Raw genomic sequence first — 15,645 nt, forward strand, 5'->3', positions numbered from 1 at the left:
AGGAGTCCTGAACCTGCGACCCCCACTTCTTCAGGCTGGCCGGTGCCCCTCGCTCCCAAACTGCAGCCCCCTGTCCACCTCCACTGGTGCCCCTCACTCCTGACCCACAGCCCCATCCCAACATGCTTGCACATGCCCCTCACTCCTTACCTAGTGCCCCCTGCCCCCCAGTGCCCCTCACTCCCAACCGGCAGCCCCCTGCCCCCACATCCTTGCCAGCGCCCCTCACTCCCCACCCACAGGCCCCCGCTGGTGCCTCTCACTCCTACCCTGCAGTGCTCTGCCCCCCCACGACCCTTCCAGGGCCCCTCACTCCCAACCCGCAGCCCCCTGTCGGTGCCCCTCACTCCTGACCCGCAGCCCCCACACTTGTGAGCTTCTCCCAGATTCCTGGAAAGTCTGCCAGGGGCAACCTTGGGGGCACGAGATGCAGCTGTGTATGGGGCTGTGCAGCAACCTCCCACAGTATAAGATGTACACGTGTGTGTGTGTGCACATGCGCATGCGAATGCTTGCATGCAGATGCATGTGAACAAAGGGCTGGCTCTGCACATCTACAAAATCCCTGCACGTACAAGCATGTGCCAGCACACAACTGTGCCTGTGTGCGTGTGAAAGTACACGTGCGCACCAGTGAGCCAATATGCTGGTGCCCTCCGTGAGGAGCTGCGGGAACTCCCACCCTGCCCCGACTCCTCTTTCTGTGTTGTGGGCGCTGTGCCCAGATCCGGGCCAGGCCAGACCTGTGGGGAGGTGGGGAGAGGCCTGAGCCCAGGGAACAGCAGCTTGAGCCTTGATGTGTGTGGCGGGCGGCAGGGAGCATTCTAGCCCCGTGCCAGCCTGTGGGGGTGGAGGTGGGCAGACCCCCTCCAGCTGAGCACAGCGCTGGCCCCATTGCCCCAGGCACCCCACACCCAAGCAGCAGCACAGGCCTGTTCTGGGGGTCCCTGTGGCCCTGCCAGGCAACAGTACCCGGGGGGCAGGCGGGGGTGTGGAGGTCAGTAACAAGCCAGAGGCGGGTTGGAGCGAGGCGGCATGTTGGCGCGATCAGTGCGGGGGGGCAGGCAGGGAACACAGTAGATGGGCACAGGGGGCACCAGGCCCCCCCTATCGCAGCAGGGACCACTTGATCTGCTCCTTCGCTGACTGTAGCACCTGGCGGCAGAGAGCAGGGGTCAGCAGGGGGGGCACCAGGCCCAGCCCCAGCCCTAGGCATCGCCGGGGCTCAGGGGACTGCAGGGGAAACCCCCCTCCCTCCCTCTGGCACCGGGCACGTACCTGAGAGACTGTCTGCTCCGTGAGGGGCACGTCGTCGCCCTGCAGCAGACACAGAGCATCAACACCAGCCACAGGCACTACCTGCCCCCAACAAGCAGCCAGGTCCTGCCCCCTTGCTCCATGCCCACCAGGGGGCATTGCTGCCACGCGCTGAGGATGGGACCCAGGGACAGTGCTGGTGCCCCCACACCCCCACTCACCCGCACAGCCACACGATGAACCACCTGCTGGGGGTCGCTCTCCAGGATGACCCTGTGGAGGTGGGGAAGAGGACACAGCTGGTCAACCCCGCACTGCCCGGCCTGGCACAAGGGGGGCGGTTGGGTGCCCCATATGGTGCCACCCCTGGGCACAGCCACACACATGGGTACCTGGCAGCTGAGATCATGGTGGTCGGGCACCCTATGGGCATCCCACAGCAGCCAACGTCAGTGCCCGGGCACAGCCAGCCCCAGCTCTCTTGGGCCACAGGGGTGAGAGGAGATGGGGGGCACCAGCACTCACCCTCCATCCACAATCTCGTCCACAGCCAGGAAGAGCCCCTCCATGTTCTCCAGCAGCGCCCGCTTCTCCACGTTCTTCCTGGGGACCCACAGGTGCTCAGAGGGGCGGGGCAGGGAGGGGGGCACCGCGGGCCCCTCGGCAGCCTGCCCTGGCCCTCTCACCTGCCCCAGGTGGTCCCTGTCAGGTTTCAGGAGCCCCCAACCCAGCTGCCCCAGGAACGCGGGCACTGGCCCTGGCATCAACAGGACCCTGCTACTTCCAGGCTGGGAGCAGCAATAGTGTGGGGAGCAGGGGTGGAGATGGACCCAGGGGTCCTGTCCCCGGGAGGGCCGAGTCTGGCACCCGATGCGCAGCTCTGCATCCCAGCTGCCCCTAGCATCAGGGCTCTGCACCCCCCCAGCCAATGGCAAGACTCCCCCCTCCCCACTACGTGGCAGTGCCTAGACCCCCCCCCACCTCTGTCCCCACCTGGCACTGTCAGGGACCCCCCACCCTGCCTGGCATTGCCAGGGACTGCCGAATCCCACCTCAGCATCTGGCTGAGCGAGTCGAAGAGGCAGGTCAGTACAGCCATGAGCATCAGCTGTGGGCACAAGACACATGGGTCACATGGCAGCACTGTCTGGACACCCCCCTCTCTCCCATCTGACTGCGGGCTCGCCCCCCCACAACGCCCCAGCCTGCCCAGAAACCACCCCCAGGCCAGGCCAAGTTGGGCCCCGCACTCAGCCCCCACACCCAGACCCGGCCCGTGTTGCCCCCCCAGCCCTGATGCCCTCCTCTGTCCAACGCCCAATACCAGGGCAGCACCAGGACCGACCCCCCTCCATGTCCCCCACATAGTTGCCCCTGTACTATGCCCACCCCAGGCCCCACCCCTGCCTGGCCCAGCTCCGCCCCCAGGCCCCGCCCCCTGCCCTCACCTCGTTTTCGTGGGAGCTGCCAATGACATAGAAGTAGAGGTCTATGCTGCTCTTGTAGACCACGGTGAGGCCCTCGAGCAGCGCAATCTCGCCTGGGGGGGTTGGTAAAACGGGGTCAGATGCCGCTTGTAGACACCCTGCACTGGGCCTGGGGGGTGGGGCCCAGGCCAGGGGCCCCGGTCACCCCCAACCCCCTCTGCTGCCAGGCACCAGGCTTGGCAGTGCCCTCCAGTGCCCCAATCCCACCCTTGAGGCAGTGCCCCCCCACCAGGCCGTACTGTCCGTCCGGTGGGTCTTGTTGAAGATGTTCTTCTCAAAGGCCTTCTGCTCCTTGACGCTGGGGTAGGTGTCATCGTAGTACTGGGGAAGAGGGGGCACCGGCGTCAGCCTGGCACTGCACCCACCCAGCACAGCCCGGCCCCCTGGAGCACCCCGCACCTGCCCTTGGGCCGGAGCCCAGGGGCCGGGAGCACCCGCTATTGCTGGGGCTGCCGCGGAGGCCGTGGGCACTTAACTTCCCTCCGCCAAGTGGGCACAGCAGCCTCTGCTCTGCAAAGGAGCCAGGTCCTAGGTGCAGCCCGTGTCCCTCCCCGGCACAGGCGCCCCTAGCCTCCACCACCCTTGGGCACCATCCCTCAGTCCCTGGCACAGCCGCCCCATGCTCACCTTGGCAAAGAGCCGGTCGCCGTCGTTGTCCAGGATGAGGATGGCCTTCACCGTGTACAACGACGGGTCCTGTGGGGACATGGCACCATCAGTGCCAGCCCTGCCCCCACCCAGCGGGTGCCCCCCATCTCCTTGGGGCTGCCCAGGCAGGTCCAGGCCCCGGCACTAGGCTCGGGGGGGCTCATACCAGCCACGTCACGCTGGGGAGAGACAGAGGGCACCGATGCCACCAGGGCAGCTCTCACCCACCTGTCCCACGTGCCCCCCCCCTTATGAGCCGAGAGGCAACCAAGCCCGGGCTCCACCCACCACCAAGCCCTTGGGGTAGGTGCCCCATGCTGCCAGCCCCCTTCCCCAATGGAGCTTGGCACAACACCTGATGCCTGGGAGGTGCCAGTGGGTGCTGCCCCCAGCCCAGCCCACTGCCCCCCTGCAAAGCCTGATGGGATGCCTGGCTGGCCCCAGCACGGATAGGGACCCATGGGGATTTGTCCCCCCCACCATGCTGGTGGCTTTCACAGACCCCACCCCTGCACCAGCTGTCAGAGGGTGACACGAGGCAAGTGCCAGTGGGTCCATGCCAAGCCCTGCACTGGGCAGTGTCACCCCCTGCCCACCCCCTCCCAGTCCCCTTTAATATCAACCCCCCCTTGCACGCATTGCTCAGGTCTCCAGGCAAAACACACACACGGGGGGGGGGTGTACTGAAGTGCTGGCCCCTGGGGCAGGGTGGGCCGGGGGTGACTACCAGTGGGCGCCGGGGCTGGGCCAGGGGTCCCGGGGGCACCGACGGATCCGGGCGCTCGAGACAAAGTTCTGTGATGCACTGACCCCAGGTAGCACAGTCCGAGTGTATGACAGAACTCCGCCTCAAAGGCCACCAGCCGCCCCCGGGGCAGCCCCCCGGCCCCCACCCTGCTCGGACCCCCAGCCCTACCCCCGACAGCCCGTCCGTCTGCAGCCGGGCACCGGGAGCAGGCCGCCCGCTCTGCAGCACACAGCGCCCCGTGCAGCACCAGGCGCCGGCAGGACCCCAGAGCAGCCGGCGGGGCTTGCTCCGGGCCATTCGGGTTGCAGGGGGAGGGAGACGGGGCCCAGGAGCAGCTGCAGCCGTCAGCAGTGCGGCAGGGCACGAGGTGTCAGTAGGATTCAGAGTGAACGGCAACCTGCCCTCCCTCCCGCCCCCCCTGGCCCAGCCTTTGCTACGCTGGGCACTGACATAGGGGTGGGGGGTATGCCCATGGGCCTCGCCCGGCACCAGGGTCCCACTAAGTGTATCCTAAAGGTAGGGCCCAGCCCCCACCTCGTCTCCAATGGTAGGACCCAGACCCCCCATGGTAGGGCCCAGCTCCCCCCCCCATCCCCCAATGGTAGGGCCCAGCCCCCCTGCCCCTTCAATGGTAGGGCTTAGAGCCCCCCATCCACCAATGGTAGGGCCCAGCCCTACTCCTGGCTCCTAATGGTAGGGCCCAGCACTACCCCCCCCATAGGACCCAGATCCCTCTACCCCACAATGGTAGGGCCCAGCTCCCCCCATCCCCCAATGGTAGAGCCTAGACCCCCCCATCCCCTAATAGTAGAGCCCAGACCCCCCTGCCTCCCAATGGTAGGGCCCAGCTACCCCTCCCTGCTCCCCAATGGTAGCCCACCCCATGTCCCATAATGGTAGGGCCCAATCCTCCCCTCCTTGGCCCCTAATTGTAGGGCCCAAGCCCCGCTTTCCCCCACGGCAAGGCCCACTGCCCCCCTCCCTGCCCCCAGTGGTAAGGTCCTGCAGGCCCACCCCGGCCCCAATGGTACGGCCCGCCCCCCCCGCGGCGGTGGTAGGGCCCGGCCGAGCCCGCTCCTACCAGCACCAACGCCTCCATCTTGCGCTCCCCGCTGCCGACGTGGAGCCGGAGCACAGGCCGCAAGCCATTGGCTGCTCGCCTGCCAATCCCGGCTCTACGCCCCGCCCCCGTCCGCACGCTCCCCGTTCACTGGCTACCCCACTTCCTCCTTCTAGCCAACCGGGAGCTGCGCTTCAATGAATGGGCGGACCCCACCCCTCCACCCCAACGAGGATTGGGCGACACCACTGTCGCTCGTGGGCCTCGCTCCTCCCCGCGAGGGGCGGGACAGTTCCTATGACGACTGGGGAAGCGATGACATAATCTTCTTTGCAAGACCTGGGCTGGGATTGGCGGAGGACTCGCGTCACGTGACCGGAAGTGCGGCTGGCCTGGAGTAGGGCTGTGGGCTGTAGCCGGGTCCATTGGGGTTGTGACCCGGGGGTCGGCTGGAGTTGGCCTATGACCTTTGACCTCCGAGTCACGACCCCAGCGTGGGGTGCAGTTGACTGGTGGCCCTTTCTGGGGTCATGATCCTGGGGTGGGATGTTGACCTATGACCCTTGACCTCTGGACTCAGCACTTCTCAGGACTTGGGATCCGGGGGGACCTGCCTCTGGCATAGACGTGTCCCCTGCTGCCCCCGCCCTGCTGGGGCCAGGGAAGGACCCAGGACCTAGGTGTCCCAACCCCGTGCACACGCCATGCACACGCGTGTCCTGTCCCGGGTACTCATGTTCCCCCCAAACCAGCACCTGTGGCTTGTGGAGGGGCCGGGCTGCCCGCTTTCCTCCCCTGGCACGTGCACGCCTGTGCATGGGCATGCACGTGCAACATGTACACTCATGCCAGACTCAGACATGCGTGCCCGCTCACACGCCTGCCAACCCGCTGCCCCCCCATGTTATGGGCAGATCAGCTCCTGCTGCTGGCAAAGAGGTGGGGGCTGCCTGCATGCAAACACAGGCATCCATGAGCGCTGCCATACGCATGCACACAGGTGCCCTCCCACACGCTTGGTTATACACCCGCAGAGACACGCGTGGGCACAGGGGGGCATGCACACAGGCCTGCACCCTCCCCCACCCTCCGGGCAGCCCAGCCCTCCGACTTGTGGGTCAGGCAGGCGGGTCTGGCCACACTGTCCAGAGCCCCCCAGCCCCTGCCCGGAGCCCGCCCCAGCGCCTGCCAGCAGATGCCCGTGGGCAGACCCACATTCCTGGAAAGAGGAAGTTGCTGCACCAGGCCGAGGTGGGGGCAGGATGGGGGCAGGGCGGCGGGGGAGGAGGGGCTTCCAGGGGCGAGTCCTCTGCATTGCACAATGCGGGGGGGGGGGGGGGGGAGGGATGTCCCATTGCACAACCCTGGCCCCGTCCTGGGCTGAGCCATAGTCAAGGGGGCAGGATGGGGGGTAGATGGGCAACAGCCCCCCTGTGACCCCACTCCCCTGGGCAGAGCTGCCATCTGCTGCCTGCTGCCAGGCATCTGGAGGCACTTGGAGCCCCCCCACCTGGCACTAGCACATGTGCACACGCGCGTGTGTGACTCCCCGGACCCTGTGGGGGTGGGCGCGAGCCAGGGGGGAAACTCGGAGTCTGGGGGGGGCAGCTGGGACCAGTGGGTAGAGCAGGGACTTGGTGGAGGACACCTGGGTCCTATCCCAGTGGGGCTGGCTTCTTTCCCCAGCTCAGGGCAGGGAGTGGGGTTGAGTGGGTTAGGAGCGGGGGGGCCCGGACGCCTGGGTTCCTCGGCAGGGAAGTGCTGGGGCCGGGGGAAGCGGCCGAGGCCCCGCCGGTTGCAGAGGAAGCTGCTGGGCGGATCCGCTGCGTGGTGCTGATAAGCGGGCGGCCCCCGCCTGCCCAGCCCCTCCTTCCCCCCCGTAACAGCCTGGCTCCGGGACAGTGGGCTCTGCTCTCAGCCTAGCTGCCCTCCGCGCACCGTGCCCTGGTGAGCAGCTCTGCCAGGATCGGTGCCTCCCAGGCCTGGGAACGCAGCCACCTCTGAGGTGGGCAGGTGGCTGCTTCGCCACACACAACACCAGGGGCGCTCGCAATGCCGGGGGCCCAGCTCAGCCCCTGCCTCCAGCCCTGCCAGGGCCCAGCATGGCCAGGCGGGCGGGGGGGCGCTGGGTGCTGGTTATAAATGGTCCATCTGGCACCAGACGCCGGAGGTGGGAGGGAAACCGCAGTAACGGCCGAGGGGCAAGGGGCGGGGGGGCGACCAGCTGGAGCCTGGCCCAGGAGCCCCGGGGGCACAAGAGAGCCCGTGCCCACGCGTGTCGCCTGCCACATGCGTGGCCTGCGCATGCAATACGTATGTGCTCTCAGTGCCAGCATAAGTCAGAGCACGGGGCTGGGTCTTGTTGCAGCTCAGTGTGGTCCCGTAGCCAGAGCTGCGGACATGTGGCCACGTGCCACTAGTGTGTTTTGTGCCCCCCTGCAGTTGACTGGCACAGATTTACCCCCGGTTTGCCCGGCGGGAGACAGGCGGAGCGTGGGACACGCACATGCTAAGTGTGTGGTGTGTGTTGCAGACGAGTGCGGCCCTGACGTGCCCACGTACGTTCTGAGCTGCACTCCCGTGTCGCGTGTGCTGTGGGTGCACGAGGAGCCAGTAACCTGGGAGTGGCATGTTACAGGTGTGTGCGGCCCTGGCGTTCCTGGTGTGCTCCAGGCCAGGTTCCCCATGTGTGATGTGTCATAGGCATGTGCCCACCCTGCTTCCAGCTTGTGTTCCTGGCACAACTCGGGGCTGGGCCTGTACCTTTAAGGCCCATAAAGGGGCTTTTGTTGCTGCTGGCAGGAGTGGGGAAAGGGCCGTGGCGTGGCCCCACCTGCCCCAGGTCTCCTCCTGGCCAGCTTCGGGGTCCCTTCTTCAAAGCCAGGACGCCTGGCTTCCACCCCAGCTCTGCAGTGTGCTGGGCATGCAAGTGCCCATGCTCATGAGCACCAAGAGGCCCAGAATCTGGGCCAGGGGGTGGCTGGAGGGGCAGTGCCAAGCCATGACCCTGCCAGCCTCCACCCTTCCCCCCTCCATGGAGAAACTGAGGCACGGAGCAGGCTGGGCCAGGACTGGGCCACCACCGTCCTCGACTCCTGGGTTCTGCATTCAGCTCTGAAAGGCGAGCAGGGTGTCCTGGGTAGGGCTGGGAGCCGGGGTGCCTGGGTTTTCTTTCTTGGTCCCCTGCCGTGACCTGGGCCTGGCCTGTCCCCTCTCCATGCCTCAGTTTCCCTGCTCGTTGGCTGGCTCCCACAGTGGGGGTGGGGCCAATTTGGGATCCTCCCATAAACGGCGCAGTCTCCAGTGCCTGCCTTATACCCCCCCACCCCCAGATGCTGCCCCCGGGGCGCACACAAGCAGCCTGTTCAGTGTACACATGTGCACACACACACGTGTGATCTGGGGAGTCCCTGGGGGGCAATGGGCGGGGGGGAGACACACTTAGCTTTGTGCTACAGTTGGCCCAGGAGTCTCGGAGCCAGCTTGGTGCCATGTGTGTGCATGTTTGCACGTGTGTGTGCACACATGTCACTGCTTTAGTGTCTGTGGATCGCTGCGTGGAGCCCTGTCTGTGTGCGTGTGTGTGTTGCACATTGGTGCAGCGCTTCTGCGGATGTCCCCTTGTCACACACACGTCCCCATATTGTCGGGGGCTCCTTGTGTGAGTCTGTGTTGTGCCGTCACACATGCCTTCCAGAGCAGGCGTGCGTGGCTATGCACCAGGCGTGCGTGCACATCCACGTACGTTGTGTGTTGGGCCTGACCCCCCTGGGCTCAGAGCATGTCAGTAAGCACACGCATGTGTGTGAGTACATGTGAAGGAGATACCTCAGTGTGCATTGCATGTGTTGTTCCGTGTGCACGTGGCCCCGTGCGTCATGTTGCAGTGTCCCCGTGTGCGTGTTGCTGTGTGCCTATGCACACGTGTGTGGCCCCATGTGTGGTGTGCGCATGTCTGTGGGGGTCTGACCGAGTGCAGCGCACATTGCTGTTCATGGGTGCACGCAGGGCACTGTGTGCTCCGTGTGTGTGTGCACAGGGGAAGTGTCGTGCGTGTGTCGCCCATCATGTGTCATGTGCATGGGCATGCGTGTCCCTCAGGCTCACGTTTCCCTGCTGTGAGGCCTCCACCGTAGGGCCGGGAGGGTGGAGGGGGGTGGCTGCCGGTGCCTGTGTGGCCACAAGCAGGGGAGGCGTCGGGCTGCGGCCCCGGCTTATGTAACCGCCGCCCGCCTGGGGCCGGCACAGAGCCACAGCTGCCACGGCCACGGCCCTGCCGCCTGCGCCATGGGGGTGCCCTGAGCCCCCAGGCTTCGTGCCCACGTCCCCGGGACCCCAGCAGGTAAGACCTGTGGCTTCTCAATGGGGACTTTGTTCTGCCCGATGCTGTGGCAGGTGTGGGAACCTGAGAGCCGTGGGCTGGGTGGCGGGGCGCAGGGGCTGCTCCAGGCCCCCCACCTCCAGTTGTGGCCCCAGATCAACCCCCCGGGCACCTGGGTCCATTCCCTGCCCCCCTCCCCTCAGCTCCCGGGGTGCAGAGAGGTCTGGCTGGGGCTCTCCAGGCATGTCTGGGGGACACCGGGTGCTGGGAACCCAGGAGTCCAGGGCAGGGGTGGGGGCGTGGGGCAGCAGGTGCGTGTGTGCCAGGGGGAGGGGGTGCTGGTCACAGGTCTTGCACACCACCGACTCTGGGGGTATCAGGGGTTGGCTCTTGCTGGAGGGGAGGGGGGTTGTGGCAGGCAGAGTTTGCACACACACACACACACACACACACACACACTTGTTTATAGGCACAATACGTGTGCATGCTCATGCACATGCATGCACACGCATGCACACGCACCCAGGCTGGCAAAGGCACCACATTCTGGGCCCCTCCTAGCCCAGAGGTGACTCTGTCCCATTGTGGGCAGGCTGGCGTGTGCATGTGCAAGCCTGCATCCATGTGCAAGCATGTGCCTCCGCACAGGCACTGCACCCTGTCCCGTGTTTCCTAGACCCCGTACTGCCTGGTGAGTCTCCTCCAGGCCTTGCTGGAGGGCTCCCTGCATGCCCTCCCGGCCCAGCCCAGGGACCTCAAAACAGGTGTGGTGGGTCTCACACGTTACCACCCCCTGCTGGATGGCAGAGACAGCACTGCCATGTGTCCTAGACCCCATACAGTGATTCCCCAACCCCATCTAGATGCCCCCCCCCCCAGCAACCCCAGGGCCCAAATGCAGCTGGTTCTGGGGGAAGCATAGCCGGGACAGGGTGTATCAGGGCCTGGGTGCCACGGCGGGGTGGGGCAGAGGGGGGGGCAGGTCTGGGCCGTGCCAGAGGCTGATAAGGCCCCGTGGGGAGGTGGGGGGGGCCATGCTATCTCTGCGGTTCGGCTGCAGCTGCGTCGCCTCCGGCTGGTAACAGCGGGAAGCAGGAGGGGAAACGCTCCCCGGGGCCCCCCAGCCCCAGCCTGGCCTGGCCCCGGCCCCACGGGAGGGCACATCCGGGCCCATGGCCCTGCCCCCCAGCTCCGGCTCCGCTGCGTGTCCTGGGCCCCGTACCGTGGCCAGCCGGTGGGGATCCTCCTCGCGCTGCGGCTGGGCTTGGAGAGGTGCGTAGTGGGGGGGGTGGCAGAGGGATGTCAGGGGACCCAGGAGTCCAGCCACACTGCCATCCCCCTGGTCCCCGATCCCAGAGAGCAAAGGGATCACCTGGGGGTAAAGGGGAATCCTATGGGCAGGGCAACTCTAGTTCCCCAACCAGGGGATGCGGAGGAGGGAAGAGACCCTGGCTGGGGGTTAGGAGCAGGGTAGGGAGACCTCTGACCCCCACCCCACAACTGCACCGATACCACCCCACTCAGCGCAGCAGCAGCCCCACGCTACAGGTGGGGAAACTGAGGCACAGAGCAGGATGGAGCCAGCCTCCCTCAGGGAATCAGGCGCCCCTAACCACTGGGCAGCACTGATGCTGGTGGGGGGGTCCTAGCCAGGCACTGTGGGGCGTCTGTTGTGTCTTGTGCAAGCCCTGGGGCCTTGGGCAATCGCGGTGTCGAAAGGGGAGCGGGAAGCTGGTCGGGCGGGGGCCGTAACGGCCTACGGGTGGGGCGGGGGGGTTTAACTCCTTGGGCACCACATTTCCTGGTGCCGGAGGGTAGAAACCCAGGAGTCTGGGCTCCCAGCCCCCCTGCGCTGCCCACTAGGCCTCGCGGTGCCCGCGGCGGGGTCTTCGTGCCAGGCCAGCTCGGCTCCAGGTCAGGCAAGGGGGAGGGAATCAAAGCTCCCACCCACCAGTGCTCCCAGTGGATCAGCCCTGGATCAGACTGGGAGTCTTTGCGGGGGCCGGATCAAGCTGTGTGGCATGGGGGCACCAGCAGGGGGCGCCACATGGGTGGGGGTGGTATTTTAGGGTCAGATAGGGTGCGGAGGGGCCATGTCCAGGGCCCCCCAATTTCAGGCACATGGGTGGGGGTGGGACCAGGGGCACAGGGAGCAAGGGGGTGGGGGGCTCAGCCCCACGTGTGGCCTAGTGGGCAGAGCTAGGGGATGGGGGAGGTTCCCCTGGGGTGGGTAAGGGACAGTTTCTGCATCTTCCTGGCACCGTCAGCTTTTGTGCAACTATGCACTTGGCTCCCAGGGGCTGGTGCAGGGCTGTGGGTGGCAGGGGGCACTAGGAGACCCCTCCTCCAGCCTTGCTCCTTGTCTTCCACTACCTCAGTTTGCACCGGGAGGGGAAACTGAGGCACGGTGCTCTGCCTGGGCCATGCTGGGGGCAGAATCCAGGCATCCTGACCCATATCTGCACCCCAACCCCAGTGTTCGGCTCCATCCCTAGGGTGTGGGTGTGGGGGGGGCAGGCACATGGCGGGGCTGATAAGAGCCTATCGTGTGCTGCAGACGCTGCCCGGTGCGGCCTCATGAATGTCTGATTCTGCCGACGGGCGGCTGCAAAGGGACCCGGCTGGCGCCGAGGTGAGGGGGATCGGGGGACTCCCATGCCTGGTACCATGTGGGTGCAGGGAGGGGGTGGCTGGGGTGGGGGGACCTGGGGTGGCACCCTATGGCTGGGCGTCAGGGCACCAATCAGCATGCAGGGAGACTGGGGTGGCCTCTCTGGGTACCAATCAGCCAGCAGCATGGCTCAGGTAGGGTCTGACCCTCACCAATCACCACGTGGGAGAGAGGGGATGGATCTGTCTGTCTGTCTTCTCTTATTAGCTGCTGGGTTGGCTCAGGTAAATCCTTCTTCCACCAGTCAAAGGGCAGGATGGCTTAGGGAGATCCTTCTTCCACCAATTAGCAGGCAGAATAGCTCAGGGAGATCCTTCTTCCACCAATCAGCAGGCAGGATGACTCACGTAGATCCTTCTTCCACCAATCGGGAGATGGGATGGCTCAGGTAGATCCTCCTTCCACCAATCAGCAGGCGAGATGGCTCAGGTAGATCCTTCTTCTACCAAGCAGGAGAAGGGATGGCTCAGGTAGATGCTGCCTGCCCCAATCAGGGGGCAGGGAGGCCGAGTGGCCTCTCCAATCCTTTCTCTCTCTGTGCCGCAGATCTTCGCTGCCACGGCCGGCTTCGGGGCGACGCTGCTGGAGCCACCGCTGGGCAGGGCCTGGCCCGGCAAGATGCCCCCCTGCCCTCCACAGCAGGGCCGGGCCCGGGCCCCGCTCCTGTCCGGGCCCCTGGGGGGTGAGCATGGGCCGCCGGGCGACATGGACCTGGCCTGGCAGGAGATCCTGTCCATTGCGGAGCTGCAGGTGAGCGGCACTGCCCGCACCCAAGGCGCCGATGCCCATTGCCCTCCCCTCCACCTTGCTGGGCTCCTGGCTGGACCTGGAAGCTAAGCAGGGCTGGCCTTGGGAGACAATGGAGCAGTTTTAGAGCAGGGGGAGCCCGCTCGTGCTGGGCCCACGGACGGCAGGTGCCACTGTCTGCTGTGGGCATGGCCCACAGGGCAGGTGGTGGGCTCCTGCCCCTGCGGCCTGGTGGGGTGCACTTGGTGCTGCCCCCTGGTGGCCAGGTGCCCATGGCCGAGATGGGGCTGTAGCGGGTGACATCCCTGGGGAGCTGGGGGTACAGCCCCCTCCCCAGCAGGGCTGAGGGATGGGTGGGGGAGAAGGGGGGGGCTCCAAGCCGCTGGCTCTTTAATCCTCCCTGCTCTGCTCACCTGCTCCCCCCCCAGCCTTGTCTGGCGGAGGCCGGGGGGGGGGGGGGGGGGGGGGGGGGGCAGCGGGGCCAGCACACAAAGGGGCATCTGTCTGTGCTGTGAATCGGCCCCATTGTGCTCGGGGGGATGGTATCGCCCTGGCCATCGCGCAGGGCAGGCACCTGCCGCAGCCGCAGGGCCCTTCCCCGCCACCCCCCCGCCCCTTTCCAGCTAGCCCAGTCCCCTCCACACCCGGCCGCGGGGGTGGGGGCGGGGGCGCGGGCTCCTGGGCTCTGTTCCCGACTCTGCCACTGACCTTGACCCCGTGTGTGGGCACGTCTCTCTCACCCAATGCCTCAGTTTCCCCAGCTACCTCTCCCCCCTGACTCCCTACAGGGCCTGGACCTCCCGAGTGAGTCGCCCTATGACCCCGCGCTCTACAGCCTCACGCACCCGCTGGCACCGGTGGGTGGCTACGGGCCCTGCCCAGCCCTGGGCGATGCCCCGGGGCCCAGCTGCGGCCAGCCCTGCCCGGGCTATGAGCGCCCCTACATGGATGCCATGCTGGCCCCCTGCGCCCGCCTTGGCATGGGGCCTCTGCCTGCCATGGACCCCTCGTACGGCTACACAGGCATGCTGATCTCCTCCGCTATGGACCTACCCAGCAAGGTGCTGCCTGGAGAGGCGGGGGCACTGCCTGAGCTGGGCCTGGCACCCCCGCCGCCCTGCAAAGCCCAGGAAGACCTGGAGTCGGACTCGGGGCTCTCTCTCAACTACAGCGACGCTGACTCTGGGGAGCCCGAAGGGCTGGAGCTGGGACAGGCACAGCCCGACTACGCCGAGCTGTACCCGGTGGACTACGGGTTGCCCTACCCTGGGTTGCAGGGTGTGCCCCCCTTTACACCCCCCTGCCCACCCCTGCCCCTGGCCACCCCAGAGAAGGGCCGGGGGACGCCGCGAGCAGAGCTGGGGGGCAGCCGGGACGAGCGGCGGGCGCTGGCCATGAACATCCCCATCCCCACAGAGAAGATCATCAACCTGCCAGTGGAGGACTTCAACGAGCTGGTATCGCGGCACCCACTGTCGGAGCCGCAGCTGGCACTGATCCGGGACATCCGGCGCCGCGGCAAGAACAAGGTGGCAGCGCAGAACTGCCGGCGCCGCAAGCTGGAAGGCATCGCCCAGCTGGAGCACGAGCTGGAGCGCCTGGACCACGAGCGCCAGCGGCTGCTGCGGGACCGGCACGAGGCCGACCAGGCGCTCGGCACGCTGCGGCGCCAGCTGGCCCAGCTCTACCGCCAGGTCTTCCAGCGCCTGCGGGACGAAGCCGGTGAGGCCTACTCACCCGAGCACTACAGCCTACAGCTGGCGGCCGACGGCACTGTGCTCCTTGTGCCCCGCGGGTGCAAGGCGGATGGGCCCGACTGAGGGCATCCCCCCACCCCAGGCTTGCAGCCCCTTCACAGGAGCAGCCCCTGGCTGTAGTATCCCTCCCATTTGTGGGGTGCCCTTCAAACAGCAGCCTCCTGCCCCACTCTGTCAAGGGGGACACTGGGGGGGCATCAAGCATGGATGGCCTCAGAGAGGCTTCCCTGAGGCTGGGCCCAATAGGGGCTTAAGTACATTGCACCTCTGGGGGCACATTGATGTGTTGCACTGCTGAGCTTCTTGGGGGGCAGGGGGGGCTGTTAATGCACTGCACTCCAAGTCCCAGAGGCCTGAAGGTGGGAGGGAGCATTACATGGCAACACCCCAGACTTGAAGCCTAAGAGGGCCCCTGCCTCTGTCACCCCTCTGGCCAGGCAGCAGGAGGGCCCCCAGCCCACTGCCTTGTCCACCCTGAGCACTATTTTTTTTTGGGGGGGGGGGGGGGGGACTGTGACAAGGGGGGGGAGTCACTGAGGCCAGAGCATAATGGGAGCAGGGCCACGTGGGGCACATGATGGGGTGGGGGCACCGGCAACTTTTCACTGCTGTAAATAGTAACTGTCCCACAGCTGGGAATAAAGCCCCTGCTAGGGGCCACTGGAAAGCCATCACTGTGTCTATGTCTGTCATTGCAGGGGGAGGCAGGCTAGGGCCCGTCCCAGCATGGATGGGGCTCCTACTTATTCCCACCTCACCAGACCCCTGCTCAGCAGGGCTCCTAGCTTCCCTGGCAGGGGAAACGCCATGATCAGCTAAGGCGGTTTTTCACAGGACAAGGGATAATCACTTCCATGGAGGGAACATATAGTTACCCTCCCCCCCCCCCTTCATTGCCTGTGGGAAGATCTTGGCTTTTTGTGCACTTTGTGGAAATGGGAGACTTTGC

At 66.3% G+C, this 15,645-nt stretch overlaps 2 protein-coding genes across 4 annotated transcripts; one reads left to right on the top strand and one right to left on the bottom strand.

Moving 5' to 3' along the window:
* Positions 1–1,020: 1,020 nt before the first annotated feature.
* On the bottom strand, positions 1,021–5,307 carry COPZ1 (COPI coat complex subunit zeta 1). The gene is made up of 9 exons (XM_019496663.2): positions 5,222–5,307; positions 3,372–3,440; positions 2,984–3,065; positions 2,706–2,797; positions 2,310–2,365; positions 1,783–1,860; positions 1,479–1,530; positions 1,279–1,317; positions 1,021–1,155 (listed from the first exon to the last, which is right to left on the bottom strand). The coding sequence occupies exons 1-9, from the start codon at positions 5,237–5,239 to the stop codon at positions 1,108–1,110; spliced, it is 534 nt and encodes a 177-aa protein (XP_019352208.1). The 5' UTR covers positions 5,240–5,307; the 3' UTR covers positions 1,021–1,107.
* Positions 5,308–8,199: 2,892 nt separating this feature from the next.
* Positions 8,200–15,186, top strand: NFE2 (nuclear factor, erythroid 2). 3 transcript variants are annotated; one of them, XM_019496664.2, is made up of 4 exons: positions 9,913–10,793; positions 12,079–12,153; positions 12,739–12,942; positions 13,728–15,186. In XM_019496664.2, the coding sequence occupies exons 2-4, from the start codon at positions 12,103–12,105 to the stop codon at positions 14,757–14,759; spliced, it is 1,287 nt and encodes a 428-aa protein (XP_019352209.1). In that variant the 5' UTR covers positions 9,913–10,793; positions 12,079–12,102; the 3' UTR covers positions 14,760–15,186. The 3 variants fall into 3 exon arrangements, with proteins under 3 accessions (XP_019352213.1, XP_019352209.1, XP_019352211.1); XM_019496668.2 differs by lacking the exons at positions 9,913–10,793; positions 12,079–12,153 and adding an exon at positions 8,200–9,542; XM_019496666.2 differs by lacking the exon at positions 9,913–10,793 and having other exon boundaries at positions 11,743–12,153.
* Positions 15,187–15,645: the final 459 nt, after the last annotated feature.

This window comes from Alligator mississippiensis, chromosome 15 (assembly GCF_030867095.1).
Source record: "Alligator mississippiensis isolate rAllMis1 chromosome 15, rAllMis1, whole genome shotgun sequence".
Taxonomy (NCBI): Eukaryota; Metazoa; Chordata; order Crocodylia; family Alligatoridae; genus Alligator; species Alligator mississippiensis.

What these genes read in the sequence shown, in the direction of transcription:
- COPZ1 (XM_019496663.2), bottom strand. An exon ending in GCGACCGGCTCTTTGCCAAG is followed by an intron (nt 3,066 to 3,371) that starts GTGAGCATGGGG and finishes CCTCTTCCCCAG; the next exon opens with TACTACGATGACACCTACCC. An exon ending in GACGAGATTGTGGATGGAGG is followed by an intron (nt 1,531 to 1,782) that starts GTGAGTGCTGGT and finishes CCACCTCCACAG; the next exon opens with GGTCATCCTGGAGAGCGACC.
- NFE2 (XM_019496664.2), top strand. Translation starts at nt 12,103, where the DNA reads ATGTCTGATTCTGCCGACGGGCGGCTGCAAAGGGACCCGGCTGGCGCC. An exon ending in GGGACCCGGCTGGCGCCGAG is followed by an intron (nt 12,154 to 12,738) that starts GTGAGGGGGATC and finishes TCTGTGCCGCAG; the next exon opens with ATCTTCGCTGCCACGGCCGG. An exon ending in TGTCCATTGCGGAGCTGCAG is followed by an intron (nt 12,943 to 13,727) that starts GTGAGCGGCACT and finishes GACTCCCTACAG; the next exon opens with GGCCTGGACCTCCCGAGTGA.